Here is a 15,351-nt window from a genome sequence, read left to right as displayed (position 1 = left end):
AACCTAATTTCAGGTAGGGGGCCGCAAAATATCGTTCAAGGGGCCGCAATTGGCCCGCGGGCCGCGAGTTTGAGACCCCTGCACTAAAGCATTATTAGGTTATTAACGTTATCTTTGCAGTATCGTTGCATAACAATCAGAACAATCACTGTGTAATGGGGGAGCACAGTGATTGGTCTCAGTGCCAGACTTTGAAACTCCTGCTGTCATAGATATAAAGTGCTGGATTTAAAATAACAATTTTGTCAGACCAGTAGTAATAAATCTACGTTTTCAGTGTAAACTGATATGAAACAGACAAACAGATCGACACATTTGAGCCACTGGCACCAGAAACTATTTAGTATTTTACTTGAGAAAATGCACAAGTAAACATTTAATTATTGTTATAGTATCTCCTTGTTCCTCCTTGACTTGAAGTGTTTCAAACCTTGAAAGCCTGATGACTATCACTGTGAGTGTCATGATTAGATCACTTGAACACCAAAGACTTGACCCAGACCACCTTCAGCCTTGTGAAATGGAGCCACGGTAGGAAGATTAACGCCATAAATCTGGTCAGGACTGCTGATAGGGGTTTAGTATTGTAAACTGAAAGAAAGAAAACAGTGTTTTGCACTTTGTTTCGATGTCGGAGCATCAAATGAGAACCCAGCGTCCAAAGATGTTTTCTTTCTGCAGCCGCAGTCTCTGTTTAGAGAGGTAAAAGGAATAAAAAGCTAAGGATTTTCTCCAGAGCATGGTGTTTTATTATGTAATCAATTATTAATAAGTAACAATAATAATCCTGCCGTTTTTATTGGTTCAAAGCAGTAGGTCACATCGGCATAGTTGTCTGTACTCAAACAATGTGAGGGAAGAGGTGAGACAGCGACAGTGAGTGGTTTTTGTTCTTTCAACAATTCTGACATCGAGTGGATCTAGTTAAAATTTGATTCATATCATATCAATAATTTACTATCCACTTTTGATCCAGGACCATCATTATTTTGATCAAGTGAAAAGATTAAGGGGAATCTGTCATATACACAAGCTGGTGTTTCCTATGGGATGCCTGTAGAGCTCTATAGGAGCATCAGTACCAGTGGTCGCTTCCAGTTCAAGTCTGACTCCAGTCAAGTCATGTGACTCGAGTCCAAACCTGGAGATGACATGCAGTATTCAACAAGAACTCTGACCTGAGGAATCCTTCATAGATCATTATAAGCTTTAAGACAGAGACTCGTACATTTACTATTTGTTCTGGTAGTATTAGTAGAAGTATTAGTCCTAAGACTCATACTCAGTTATTGCTATGAACACAAATACTAGTATTGTTAGTGTTGCTATTGGTAACAATAACAAGTGTTACATTGCAAATATCTGCCTATAACTGAGCTCTTAATGAGACAGCTCCCAGTCAGATTATTTCTATAGTTCTATAGTTTTTTAAGGACTCTAATGAAATGATTTGGGGTCGGAGTGTTCAGAAAATGGTCTTTTTGCTGAAGTAGGAGTAGTCTTTTACACACACCGGGGGCCCGATGGGTCAACATCCCAAAAATGCAAAATACACATCTGTGAATATTTTGCACCAGCAATGCTTTCATTGACCACAGTTAAGTGAAATGTAGTCTGGCTTTGCCAGCCTCGTCTCCACAGTAGAAGGGTCTGACTATCACATCTCCAGGGTCGGGGAGAAAACGCTCTGGCTTGTTTGTGTTTCTTTCAACCAATCACAATGGTCTTGGGTGGTGCTAAGCTTCGGAAGCTGACAGCAAAATAGTGCCGGGAGGAAACTTGTTGTGATGGAATCTCGAGCCCCGTCATTAACATGTGGTGGTAATGCGAAAATGTTATTCCATACACATATTGAGGTTTGAATTGTTGTACACCGTTTAAACCGTCTGTGGTGCAGACGTAGAGCAGATCGCCGTGTGTTCACAGCTTTTTTGATGGATTTTCAGTTCCGTTCCTCCTTTTGACACGTCTTGTTTTCTTTAAGAAGTTGTAGTGTTATAACAGAATGTATCTCCTCTCTCACTTAGCAGTTTTCACCAGTGGTGGACACTGTGATCAAGATTTCTTCTCCAAACTTGGAGATGAAGCTTATATTCTCAATCATTTGCTCCGTAGGCTTAGATTCTACCACCAATCAGCGTGTCAGGAAAGTCCTGGACGCTCTGGGGATCTTTGAGGCGGCCATCAGCTCATGCATGAAGGGATTAGTTATCCACCGAGTCTTGGTCTTATGACGTACACACAGCATCAAAGTAGTGGGGGAATGGGAAAAGATCAAGAGGAGACTCAGTCCTTGTGAGTGCATGGTGGTCAAACCAAAAAGACTTGGAAAATGTGTGAGAGGGATTTAGAAATGAAATGAAATCCAGGATTTTATGTAGATTGTTAAATGAGAGTTTGCTGTTTATATATGTTACATAATCTTTTTTGTAGATATAAATAATGCAATGACTCTTATTATGTGTGGAGCTGAAATGAAGCTTCAGATTTTATCATTGTTTTAGACCAAAAGTAGAATGCATAATGAATAACGGTTGCCATCCAGGGAAAATAACCATGTTTAGCTTCTTTTATTTGTCTGTTAATGACATTCAGGGGCAAAAAAGCTTTGTTTACATACAATTAGCTGTCATGTGTTTAAGGAATGAATGGTCTGATTCTTGCCGTCATCTCTGTCGCTGCAGACTGGGAAGCTCGCATCGACAGCCACGGCAGAGTTTTCTATGTGGATCACGTCAACCGGACCACGACCTGGCAGAGACCGAGCCACGCCGGCAAGTGTAGCCATGGCATCCCTCGCTCAGGATCCACACAGCAGATGGAGCAGCTCAACAGGAGGTCAGACCGGGAAAACATGCTTCTAGTGGACACTATATCACCCACGTGGCTTGTGTTAGCGTTGTGGGGAAGTTAATACTCCAACCAGATCTAGTATGTTTCTATTCAAGCACTAAATGAAACGTGTACAGTTTATCTTGTTACAACGAGAAGTGTTCTTGTTTTTTGTGTTGTGTAATAACTAGAAGGTTTCATAATACTGCATGTAGAAACACACTCAAAGTACTCAAACTTTACTTCGCTGTCATACTAAATGTATAGAGTTGTTGTAAATACATATAAGGAAATGCTTTTAGCATACACAAATATGTACATCTAGATGGCATATGTACATAATTACACAAATAAACAATAAATGCATAGGAAGAAAATCACCTTCTCCAAAGGGAAATCATGTTGCCAGTATACTACTGTCTATTTATATTTTATTATTTGTAGTCGACTCTATAAAGGAAAATTCACACCGAATAAGAAAGGCATCAAATATATTATGCTAGATACAAAAGGCAGAGTTGTTACATGACTTAGAGAATTCAATGACATGAAAGGTTTAATGTCAAAGTCCTGCTGAAGTCTTTTAGAGGCCACAATGCTCCGTGTTCTTGTTTTACTAGAAGAGCCTGGTGCTCGAACCGCTACCAGCAATAAGAGCCGCTCTAACGGGAGCTACTTGGTCTGCAGCTCTATCTCATTTAATTCTGTCACTGTCAAATCCCAAATAAGAATCTCAGAGAAAACTGGGTGAGTGGTTTTGAAGAAGATAAAAAAATCGGTGACAAGGGGCTCAGAAAATGAAGAAAATGCTTCACGAAGCTTCATTTGGACATCACTAAGCATATTCAACATGCGACCAAGATGGATGAGGATGGGTGTTTAAAATATAATGTGGATGTTTTAGAGTTGCAGGTTAACACAGGGATTGTTTCTGACATCACATGATGGATTGTCCAGTAAAAAAAAAAAACACACAGCGGAATGCTAAATGCAAGAATGCCTGTCATTCAATATGGACGTGAATATATTGGTCTTGCCTGTGTGTTGAAGGAGGCAGTGAGAGAGTGGAGGCAGTACTGTATTCCATCCTGGTCTTATAGTGGAGTTAGGCTGACATCTGGTGCCTGAAACGTAAACTTCAGCCAGGAATATGCAGCACGGTGCAGATCGCCTCTGTTAGAAACCCAAGGCTGCTTCTCAAGCCAAAGAGTTCCATCTTCATAGTCGTGTATAAGAGGAGGACTTGTTGCTCCTGCAGGTACCAGAACATCCAGCGGACCATGGCCACGGAGGAGGATGGTGGGAGTCCCCCCCGGTTGGAGCGGAGCAGCAGCACAGAGACCGATCCTGATACTGTTCAGACAGGTACCGGCTTCAACTTTGTCTGTCAAGTAAGAGAGACAACTGAAGACAGGTTCTATTGTCATTCACAATGATGGAGTGTCAGACATGATTGTGTTATGAGTATTATGATTTATTATGAGTACGTAGAATACCTCCGTCTAAATGTACTACGGTGCTTAAACATACTATACAGGGAGTCCTTCACCTGTTGTCTGTCTGCAGGCCCCGCCTCCCCTGTCAATCACCAGAAGATCAGCCATCTCCTCCAATCACCTGCTGTCAAGTTCATCACACACCCAGAATTCTTCACTGTGTTGCACAGTAACTATGTGAGTCCCACACACACACACACACACACACACACACACACAGAGGCCCTCGATGTTGCATGTTAGTTGGTTGATAGTGGTTGATGTTGTGCCATGAGAGTATATAGAAGAGAAGAACAGTGAAATGCGGGGCCGTTCTCTCTGCAGGCAGCCTACCGGATGTTCACCAGCAGCAGTTGTGTGAAACACATGATCCTGAAGGTGCGTCGCGATGCCAGGAACTTTGAGCGCTACCAGCATAACCGGGACCTGGTGGTCTTCCTCAACAAGTTCGCAGACACTCAGCTGGAGCTGCCAAGAGGCTGGGAGATCAAGACCGACCCCCAGGGCAAGGTGGGGTTCATGTGTACATGGAGCCTTTAATGGAGGGGATGGATGTAAACTGATAGTCAGCGCTGTGTCATACATAATCAAACATAACATCTAATCATTGGTGGAGGCAACAAGATATCAGACCTCATGTAAGAAGATTTTCATATTCTTATTCTAAGCCGCTGTTACATATTTGGTCAGATTCACCAAATTCTCTGAACAGCATCAACTGGTTGTAAATTCAGACCAAACTCTGCTATGAATGTCAGTTTTTAAGCTGCGACAAAGGTCAAAAAGTGGCTTGCAACGGACTGGATCGACCAGTTTCTTTAGCCGAGTGGAATGCCTTTTGCTACTGAAGCAGTTGTTGTTCACTTGTGCCCTCTACTGGCTGGTTGAGAGCAGTCAGGAGTCAGCAGTCAGTGACGGTATAAAACAATCAATAAAACTGTAAATCACTGCAACCTTCGAGCATACCGAAACAAACCGTATTAAGCTGATGAGTCCAGCAGTATGTGAGATTAGCTGCGAACAGACAGACAGACAGACACATGCATAACCGAACGCATCATCTCCCCACAAACGTGCGATAAAAATAAATCAAATAGATTTAAACATGGATCCTGAATGTATTCATTCTCTTTTCTGTGTCTCAGTCATTCTTTGTGGACCACAACAGTCGAGCCACGACCTTCATTGACCCGCGCATCCCTCTGCAGAACGGCCGCCTGCCGGGACACCTCGCCCACCGACAGCACCTGCAGAGACTACGCAGCTATAGCGCCGGGGAGGTCCGCCCACACACACGTTTAAAGCACCAATTTGATGCCATTGAGTCTTGATCTATAAACTACTCTATGCTGTTATAATAAGTATATATTCCTGTACTCACGAGTTGTATCGATATGAAGGCATAAAAAGCCTCCCTTAAAGCAGGTGAGTTCAGGCCCCTCCCACTCACCCGGCCCTCCCTCGGGGAGAGAGGAGAGGGTTGAAGCGAGTACCAAGGAAGCGGCGAGGTCATTTCCCAACATTTGGTTGCTGTAGTTTTGAATGTTCTTCAACTGTCTTGTAGTTCTTTGAGCAGCAGATGTCTTTCAGTGTCCCGTTGGTGTTTGTGTCCAGGCCTCCGACGTGTCCCGGAGTCGGGGGGCTTCTCTCATGGCCCGGCCTGGAAACAGCCTGGTAGCCGCCATACGAAGCCAGCACAACAACCCACAGCTGACAGCTCCGTGTAAGCACTGTCAGCTGAACACTCATCTGAACGAACGCAGAACATTGTTCTACTGAGCCTTTCTCATGAGGCTCCCTGTGTTCATGTCAACAGCGTACAATGACAAGATCGTGGCATTCCTTCGACAGCCGAACGTATTCGACATGCTGCAGGAGCGGCAGCCGAGTCTCAGCAGGAACCATGCCCTGAGGTGCGTTCATGTTTGTAAACGTAGTAGACCAGACAACACTTTAAAGTGGAGCAGACACAACGTTGAGAGGAAAGTGATGTGGTTGTTGAAAACTCACATCCTTCTCCAGCTCTGTGCTGCTTAAAGCTGCACATTGCTTGATGGATGGATGTCATGATATTATGAGTTGGAATTGGTAGCAGCAAGAAAATACTGGATTTTGATGTAAAAAGGAAAGGAAATTCATATTTTTTTAATTGTTTTGGTACGTATTGTTAAATGGGTGCACAATATGACCGAGGATGTGATCTAAAAGTGTTAAAAAGGCATTTTGGATTCCCGCTCAGCGCCAACCTAACCTGCTTGGTTTTGGTTGGCTTGTTTGCCAGTTTGGTTCATTTCATTAAGGCTGATGTCAAAGCTGTCAATCAAACTCTGGTGGCCACCAGAGTTCCCCAGCCAGATTTATCCTGCCAGTCCAGGAATCAAACCAGCAACCTTCTGGTCAAAATTGGGCTTCAATAACCTTAGAAACCATAGAAACATTAAGGATAGACACTAAATTAATTCAATTATAATAATAATGAATCACACCCCCCCCCCACACCACAATAATTAAATTGTTGCAGCAGCCGGTTATCTAAATAAATGAACACACTAGATGTGTTTATAAAGCATATATTAGAAGACACTATGAATATATCAAATTACAACCACTACAGTCTAAAATAAAAAATCATTTATTTGTGAAGCAGCCATTAAAGTTGTGCGAGGACCATGTTGGACCGGCTCTGTTCCAGTCCGGGTCTGTTGGTTTTGACGGCCGATGTGGTCACTTGTATGTTACCCAAGAGAGACATCCAGTTAAAGAATCAGAAGAACAGAAATGGTGTTTCCTGTGATTCCCTCCCTCAGCTTCTCCACTTGTTTTCTCCTTCTTTAGCCGTAAAATAACACACTGCATACAAACAGCACAGGCTGCTGGTTGCTTTGGTACAGGAAAGTTGTTTCCAGGTGTTACTGACCAGCAGTTCAGTGCGTTTCAGTGTCGTTGGAAATGAAGTGTCAGTGGCGAGGGATTGTGCTGTTTATATATTGGAAACATAATTGTTCATACAGAGATGCTTTTTCCTTCTAATCTGCCGTATATGAAACTGTGAGGATGACTGATGAGAAAACAATACGATTCTAGAATACAGATGCATCTTTCATGATCAACAGAAGGTCATCACATATTTAGAAGGGGTGGGGGGGAAGTCAATATAGCATGATATTGTAATATTTTACAATATGGCAATATTGTATCGATAATAACTGGTCTGTTTCTCAAATGTATGATGCAACATTTATGATTATGTTCTTTTTGCATTGGTCAATCTTGACAAACCCTTTTGCTGCAGTAAATAGAATTTAAGTAGATGAATCAATACTCATTATATCGCAAAATGCTTAAAATCACAATAATATCCTACCGTGACATAAGAATAATAAAGCGGGGCCTCTGGTGATTCCCACACCTTATTTTTAGTTGTATTTACTATTTGAATCCAGCTAATGGGAGTTTTGTTGTTGACTGTTCAGGGAGAAAATCCACTACCTTCGGACAGAAGGGACTCAGGGGGTGGAGAAGTTGTCATGTGATGCAGACCTCGTCATCCTGTTAAGGTACAGCTCTCACTGAAGCCCAGGATACCATGTAGAAGATGGAACAATGTCTAAGCTTGTTATAGTGATGAGCTCACAGCACAGAGAATGAATGTCTTCTCTGCTTTTCTGTGTCCTTGTAGTTTATTTGAAGAGGAGATCATGTCTTATGCTCCGCCTCTCCCCATCCACCCCGGCTTCAGCATCTCCCCTCGCTGCTCCCCCGCCTCCTCGCCACAGAACTCTCCTGGTAGGTCTTCAAACATGCCGATCACAAATGTTTGGACAGATTCTCTGACTGAGAAGGTAACGTGAAACACTCCTGAACTTTTTTAATTGAAATGGATGGAATCGTCATTGCAGAGAGGTGTCAAACACACAGTTACTGGATTATTTCTGTAAATTACATTACATAACATAGCATCACATAGCATGACATAACACAACATAGCATAGCATAACATAACATCATATAGCATGACATAGAATCACATAGCATAACATAACATAAAACAACATGGCATAGCATATCATAACATAACAGCATAACATAGCATAACATAACATATAATAACATAGCATAACATAGCATAGCCTAGCACAACATAACATCATATAGCATATAATAGCATAACATGACAAAGCATGGCATAACATAGCATAACATAGCTTAGCATAACACAACATAGCATAGCATAACACAACATAGCATAACATAACATAACATAACATAAAACAACATGGCATAGCATATCATAACATAGCATAACATAACATATCATAACATAGCATAACATAGCATAGCACAACATAACATCATATAGCATATTATAGCATATAATAGCATAACATAACATGACAAAGCATGGCATAACATAGCATAGCATAACACAACATAGCATAGCATAACACAACATAGCATCGCATAACATAACACAACATAAAACAACATGGCATAGCATATCATAACATGACATTGCATAACATAACATATCATAACATAGCATAAGATAGCATAGCATAGCACAACATAACATCAAATAGCATATTATAGCATATAATAGCATAACATAACATGACAAAGAATCGCATAGCATAACAAAACATTTTCTTGTAAGAACATTTCCACGAAGAAGAAATCTCACGACGGCGTCTGCATCCGAACTCTCTATGCACGAAAACCCTTGTTATTGTATTGCAAGGTTCTTACCAATACAGTAGTAGTAGTAGTAGTAGTAGTACTAGTACTAGTCAGTGTGCATCCTGTTAAAGCTGTATGGTAGAAGAAGGCAGATATGGAGACAGAGTGGAGATGATGCAGTCTGGAGACTCTCTCTAATGTAGAACGCTCATCTAACGCACACAATAAACCCTCATGATGGTAATCACTGCTGTTTGACAGAGCCTGCTGGGCTACGTTAGGGTGCACTAATGTTACCGTAATGAGCTCCAGCAGGCCACAAGTGTGTGTGTGTGTGTGTGTGTGTGTGTGTGTGTGTGTGTGTGTGTGTGTGTGTGTGTGTGTGTGTGTCTGTGTGTGTGTGTGTGTGTGTGTGTGTGTGTGTGTGTGTGTGTGTAATGCATGTTATTGATGGGAGGCTCTGTAATGGGAAATTGGGTCACAGCAGGGAAGCCTGGCTTCCTTCATTAGTTGTGATATTTTCTTTGTGGAAACCTGAAGCGGAAAAACAAACTGGAGCTCAGCTGAACGGCTCCACATCAGTCAGCCTGTAAAGAAAGGTCCCTCAGAGGTCACTCACTTCTTATTGACTCTTCAGAAATGGTTTTTATAATAGAGATCAGCTCACCATTACTGCAGAAAGATATCTGCCTCTTAAAAGTGAAGAAACTGTCCTTAATAACTGTTTTGCCTTATTCCGGAGGATTATTTAGTCCTACACATCTGTGGAGTGTAGAGGAACAATAATGCCACGGATGAAGCCATGCACATCTTTTTTTCTTGCAAATCATGATTTAATAATCTCAGAGAAAAGCCTTGTTTTTTTGTTTTGATTATTTATTTATTTTAATTTCTTTACCTACAACCTCTTTCATCGTTGCACATTTCTGAGCATAATATAGTGAAACATTTTCACCACTTAAGTTATTTTTATTAATTTTATTAATATGAATTATTTTATTAATTCTTCATACAATGCATTGTTGTCATTTTAATCTCTATAACTATAACTATAACAACACTATAAAACTCGAGTATTAATTATCCAATCATATAATTGCTTAATAACATAGCTAAATTATATTTATTCATACCGTTTTGAATGGTGCAAACTGTTTTGTGATTAGTGCTTTTAGGATTTTCCTCAATCATCATGGTGAAGAATTGATTTCTTGAGAACATTATTCTCCTGGCTAATTTTGTACAGGAGCTGCTCAATCAGTCTTTGTTTTGTATTAACTCCAGTTTGTCCGTGTGTGTGTGTGTGTGTGTGCGTGTGTGTGTGTGTGTGTGTGTGTGTGTGTGCGTGTGTGTGTGTGTGTGTGTGTGTGTGTGTGTGTGTAGGCCTACAGAGGGCGAGGGCTCCAGCTCCGTACCGCAGAGACTTTGAAGCCAAACTAAGAAACTTCTACAGGAAACTCGAAGCGAAGGGCTACGGACAGGGACCCGGCAAGATCAAGTAAGACTCGAATGATTGTATGAAACAATGTTTGTACAACACAAATAAAAGTAAAGGTTGTCCGAATGCAGTATTATTATATTCTATTTATCTGTGTTAGTAGATACCCTGATCACAGTTCTGATGCACTAGATAATCATATTCTGGTCCCACATACAGTTATGTTATTGTGTTTTTGATCTGCTTCATCTTAATTATGATATTTGATTTTTTTTCTTTTATTGTGTAAGTACATATATTGGTATATGTGCTGTTTCCATGGAGACTAGAATACAGCTGTCATTGAAGACAAGTAGGTAATGACCTCTGAAAGTTGTGTTTTGGATATTTGGGGAATCAAGTATAGAATAACATTCCTGCCTTGTTAGGAAAATAAAATGAACAGAAACGGAAACTTTGAGAAACTAAAATGTAAACAAATCCAAAGAAGTCAAATATTTGATAAAGGTTGTGGTAAAACTGTTGGAGGGAGACTGGTTTCCAAAGTCCGGTCCAGGAGCCTGCATGGGGAGACCGGTCTCATGGAGCTGTGCTGCTTGTTGCAGGCTGCTGATCAGGAGAGAACATCTGCTGGAGGGAACCTTCAACCAGGTGATGGCGTACTCCCGCAAAGAGCTGCAGAGGAACAAACTCTACGTCACCTTCCTGGGGGAGGAGGGGTGAGACACACACACACACACACACACACACACACACACACACACACGCAATGGTCATTAGAGTGTACTCACCTGAAGAATCATTGTGTTTCCGTTGACTTAAAATGAGCTCTTCATTTCTAAATACAGACTGGTCTCACTCTCACAGACTGGTCTCACTCTCGCAGACTGGTCTCACTCCCACAGACTGGTCTTACTCTCACAGACTGGTCTCACTCCCACAGACTGGTCTCACTCTCACAGACTGGTCTCACTCTCACAGACTGGTCTCACTCCCACAGACTGGTCTTACTCTCACACACTGGTCTCACTCTCACAGACTGGTCTCACTCTCACAGACTGGTCTTACTCTCACAGACTGGTCTCACTCCCACAGACTGGTCTCACTCTCACAGACTGGTCTCACTCCCACAGACTGGTCTTACTCTCACACACTGGTCTCACTCCCACAGACTGGTCTCACTCCCACAGACTGGTCTCACTCTCACAGACTGGTCTCAGTCTCACAGACTGGTCTCACTCTCACAGCCTGGTCTCACTCCCACAGACTGGTCTTACTCTCACAGACTGGTCTCACTCCCACAGACTGGTCTCACTCCCACAGACTGGTCTCACTCTCACAGACTGGTCTCACTCCCACAGACTGGTCTTACTCTCACAGACTGGTCTCACTCCCACAGACTGGTCTCACTCCCACAGACTGGTCTTACTCTCACAGACTGGTCTCACTCCCACAGACTGGTCTCACTCCCACAGACTGGTCTCACTCTCACAGACTGGTCTTACTCTCACAGACTGGTCTCACTCCCACAGACTGGTCTCACTCCCACAGACTGGTCTCACTCTCACAGACTGGTCTTACTCTCACAGACTGGTCTCACTCTCACAGACTGGTCTCACTCCCACAGACTGGTCTCACTCTCACAGACTGGTCTTACTCTCACAGACTGGTCTCACTCCCACAGACTGGTCTCACTCCCACAGACTGGTCTCACTCTCACAGACTGGTCTTACTCTCACAGACTGGTCTCACTCTCACAGACTGGTCTCACTCTCACAGACTGGTAATCACTTTTGATGATTATCAGAATATCATGAATCTCATATCTTATTGTGTTATCAGTTTAACTCTCCACATGAACCAAATGTGTGACGATGTTTGCTGTCTCTGTCTCTTCAGATTGGACTACAGCGGTCCATCCAGAGAGTTCTTCTTCCTCTTGTCTCAGGAGCTCTTTAATCCCTACTACGGCCTCTTTGAATACTCTGCCAACGACACCTACACCGTTCAGATCAGCCCCATGTCAGCGTTTGTTGAGAACCATCTGGAATGGTAAGCTGTTCAATACAAACACACAGAAACACACACATGGTGGATTGGGAACCATAGTGCAACTCTGCAGGTGTTCATTACTGTTTGATCTATTGATTCCAATAAACCAGAATAATACGGCTGATATCTGCTGTGTGTTGGAGGCTGGGACCGTTCATGTGGTTATTCATTTACTGTAGTCATTCAGTACAGAGCATCCGTTTAATGAAAACCCAGAACACTCTGAACAGATTATGGAGTAACATGACTTAGTACTGAAAACCTGAGATGCAGGTGAGAAATACTGTTTTCTCTCCTGCAGCACTACCTCATGTTCTACACAGTCATGTCTTTCCCTACAGCACATTAGGACCCATTCACATATGTTTCTAGTCAAAAGAAAGACTTGATATAAATATTAAATATGTTTATAACACACAGATTATGTTCAAACACAAAAAATCACATAAAGCAACTGAAGTACACTGGGATGTACAGTTGTTGTCGTTTACATTTCTAAGAGTGGTGGAATCTCACCAAGTACATTTACTCAAGTACTGTACTTTACTGTACAATTTACATTACTATTATTATGTGCATACTTCTACTCAGAGGCAAATATTGCACTTTTTACTTTTACTAACATAATTTATGTTTAATTCCAGGTGAGCTTTAATTTATATAACTTGTTTATGTCTGTATAATGGGTTGCTTGTTGCTTGAACAGAAAATTCAATAAAAACACTTTGATTATTATTATTAATTTACATAACTTGCGAGCACACAATCTTATGTACACTGTGTTTAGAGTGCATGGAGAATGTAAAACCCATCAGTCCTGTTAGCAACATGAGCTCGTGGTGCACTTTAGCACCTTGTGACCTAAATGAGTATTACAGCCACAATGAAAGAAGTCTGCCTATTTGACAGATGGAAACAAGCAAAGGAACTTTGTATGATTATCCTTTTTAAACAAAGAAACATCTAAATCTGTTTGATTGAAAATGTGAAGTCATATTAGCCCCATGCCGTGAGCAGCGTGATACTTTAAAGGTGATATTCCTAAAAATAAAGTGGATTTAGAGATTTATTTTATTGCGTATCAGGATACTTCTATTGTTGATTCTCCTGTCCTGTGTGTGTGTGTGTGTGTGTGTGTGTGTGTGTGTGTGTGTGTGTGTGTGTGTGTGTGTCCAGGTTTCGTTTCAGTGGTCGTATTCTGGGTCTGGCTCTGATCCACCAGTACCTGCTGGATGCTTTCTTCACCAGACCCTTCTACAAGGCCCTGCTCAGACTGTTAGTACACACACTCACTCTCACACACACACACACACACACACACACACACACACACACACACAGTGTTAGCAGAATGGCATTGTGTACAGTAGTGTTGTGGGTCGTTGTGTGAGCCTGTGTGTCCTTCAGGTCCACAGACCTGTCTGATCTGGAGTACCTGGACGAGGAGTTCCACCAGTCTCTGCAGTGGATGAAAGACAACGACATCACTGACATCCTGGACCTCACCTTCACCGTCAACGAGGAGGTGTTTGGCCAGGTCAGCGTGTGTGTGTGTGTGTGTGTGTGTCTGATCCAATACCAGAGGCTCATTTACTAATTGTTACTTTTAAAGTATTGGTGTCCTATAGAGAGGCAACGTCCATATTATTTCCTAAATATGGTACACCAGGAGGGGCGGGACTCAGCCTCTCACCCGATCCAGCTCAGCTAGCTAGCGGTAGTGATGTCCAAATGAAGCTTCGTGAAGCATTTTTTATATTTTCTGAGCCCTATAGATGGCGCTCTCTGTTCAACAAAGGGTTGAAAGCAATGGAAATATATCGGCCTTCAACCCTTTGTTGAACAGAGAGCGCCATCTATTGGGCTCAGAAAATAAAGAAAATGCTTCACGAAGCTTCATTTGGACATCACTAGCTAGCGGTATCAGTATTGGGGCTTCCCTAGAGATCACAACAGGCTTTGTCTAGATAAGTAGGCTTCACTTATCAGAACATTCAGGCTCCCTCATGAGACTCAAAGGTGTACTGCAGATATAAAAGCCTACAGGAATTTTTATTTGGTGAGCCTCATAAAAACTAAAATGTGTTTGGGAATAGATGGCTGATACTGTTGACTGTAGCAGGTCCTTCTCGTGTTGTTAGGTGACGGAGCGGGAGCTGAAGTCGGGCGGCTCCAACCTCCAGGTGACTGAAAAGAACAAGAAGGATTATATAGAGAGAATGGCCAAGTGGAGGGTGGAGAGAGGGGTGGTGCAGCAGACGGAGGCATTGGTCAGAGGCTTCTATGAGGTAAACCACACGGCATTATAACACCCTCACACACTTTTACCAACATTATTAAAAGGTTTACTCTCATTGGGAACCCAACCATCCACAGAGAAACTAAATGAATATAGTTCATATAGACTGAATGCATCATCATACACACATGCACATAACATTGAAGGACTTGTTGTTCTTCTCCGTCCCAGGTGGTCGACTCCCGGCTGGTGTCTGTGTTCGATGCCCGGGAGCTGGAGCTGGTTATCGCCGGGACAGTCGAGATCGACCTCAGTGACTGGAGGAGCAACACTGAGTACAGAGGAGGTGTGTGTGTGTGTGTGTGTGTCTGTCTGTGTGTCTGTATGTAAAGCCCATGTGCTGTGAGATTGGTTACTGTCAGAATATGAGTGTAGGGCGGGTTAACCTTCGCCTTCCCAGGAAGAGAAAATCACTGACAACACAGATTGGCATCAATCTGAATACATCACCAGGCCCAGCAAGAAAGGAAACACTTTACTATCAAACTATTATTATCAAAATGCCTTTCCAAATTACATACATTTCTTCTTCTGGATTCATAATGGAAGAATTGTTT

The 15,351-nt window shown here is 42.2% G+C and overlaps 1 protein-coding gene across 1 annotated transcript in view; it reads left to right on the top strand.

Moving 5' to 3' along the window:
• hecw1a (HECT, C2 and WW domain containing E3 ubiquitin protein ligase 1a) overlaps positions 1-15,351 on the top strand; it is a 62,040-nt gene that overhangs the window by 44,884 nt on the left and 1,805 nt on the right. Inside the window, exons 12-27 of the mRNA XM_084033929.1 lie at positions 2,685-2,838; positions 4,091-4,197; positions 4,399-4,505; positions 4,653-4,838; positions 5,474-5,608; positions 5,943-6,051; positions 6,145-6,241; positions 7,802-7,885; positions 8,008-8,114; positions 10,389-10,503; positions 11,049-11,162; positions 12,343-12,495; positions 13,672-13,770; positions 13,903-14,032; positions 14,637-14,783; positions 14,966-15,080. Coding sequence (XP_083890055.1) covers positions 2,685-2,838; positions 4,091-4,197; positions 4,399-4,505; positions 4,653-4,838; positions 5,474-5,608; positions 5,943-6,051; positions 6,145-6,241; positions 7,802-7,885; positions 8,008-8,114; positions 10,389-10,503; positions 11,049-11,162; positions 12,343-12,495; positions 13,672-13,770; positions 13,903-14,032; positions 14,637-14,783; positions 14,966-15,080 — 1,959 coding nt within the window. The remainder of the gene's footprint in view (positions 1-2,684; positions 2,839-4,090; positions 4,198-4,398; positions 4,506-4,652; positions 4,839-5,473; positions 5,609-5,942; positions 6,052-6,144; positions 6,242-7,801; positions 7,886-8,007; positions 8,115-10,388; positions 10,504-11,048; positions 11,163-12,342; positions 12,496-13,671; positions 13,771-13,902; positions 14,033-14,636; positions 14,784-14,965; positions 15,081-15,351) is intronic.

This window comes from Eutrigla gurnardus, assembly GCF_963514095.1.
Source record: "Eutrigla gurnardus genome assembly, chromosome: 18".
NCBI lineage: Eukaryota > Metazoa > Chordata > Actinopteri > Perciformes > Triglidae > Eutrigla > Eutrigla gurnardus.
The sequence above is the reverse complement of the archived record's forward strand: the minus strand, read 5'-3'. Positions and strand labels throughout refer to the sequence as shown.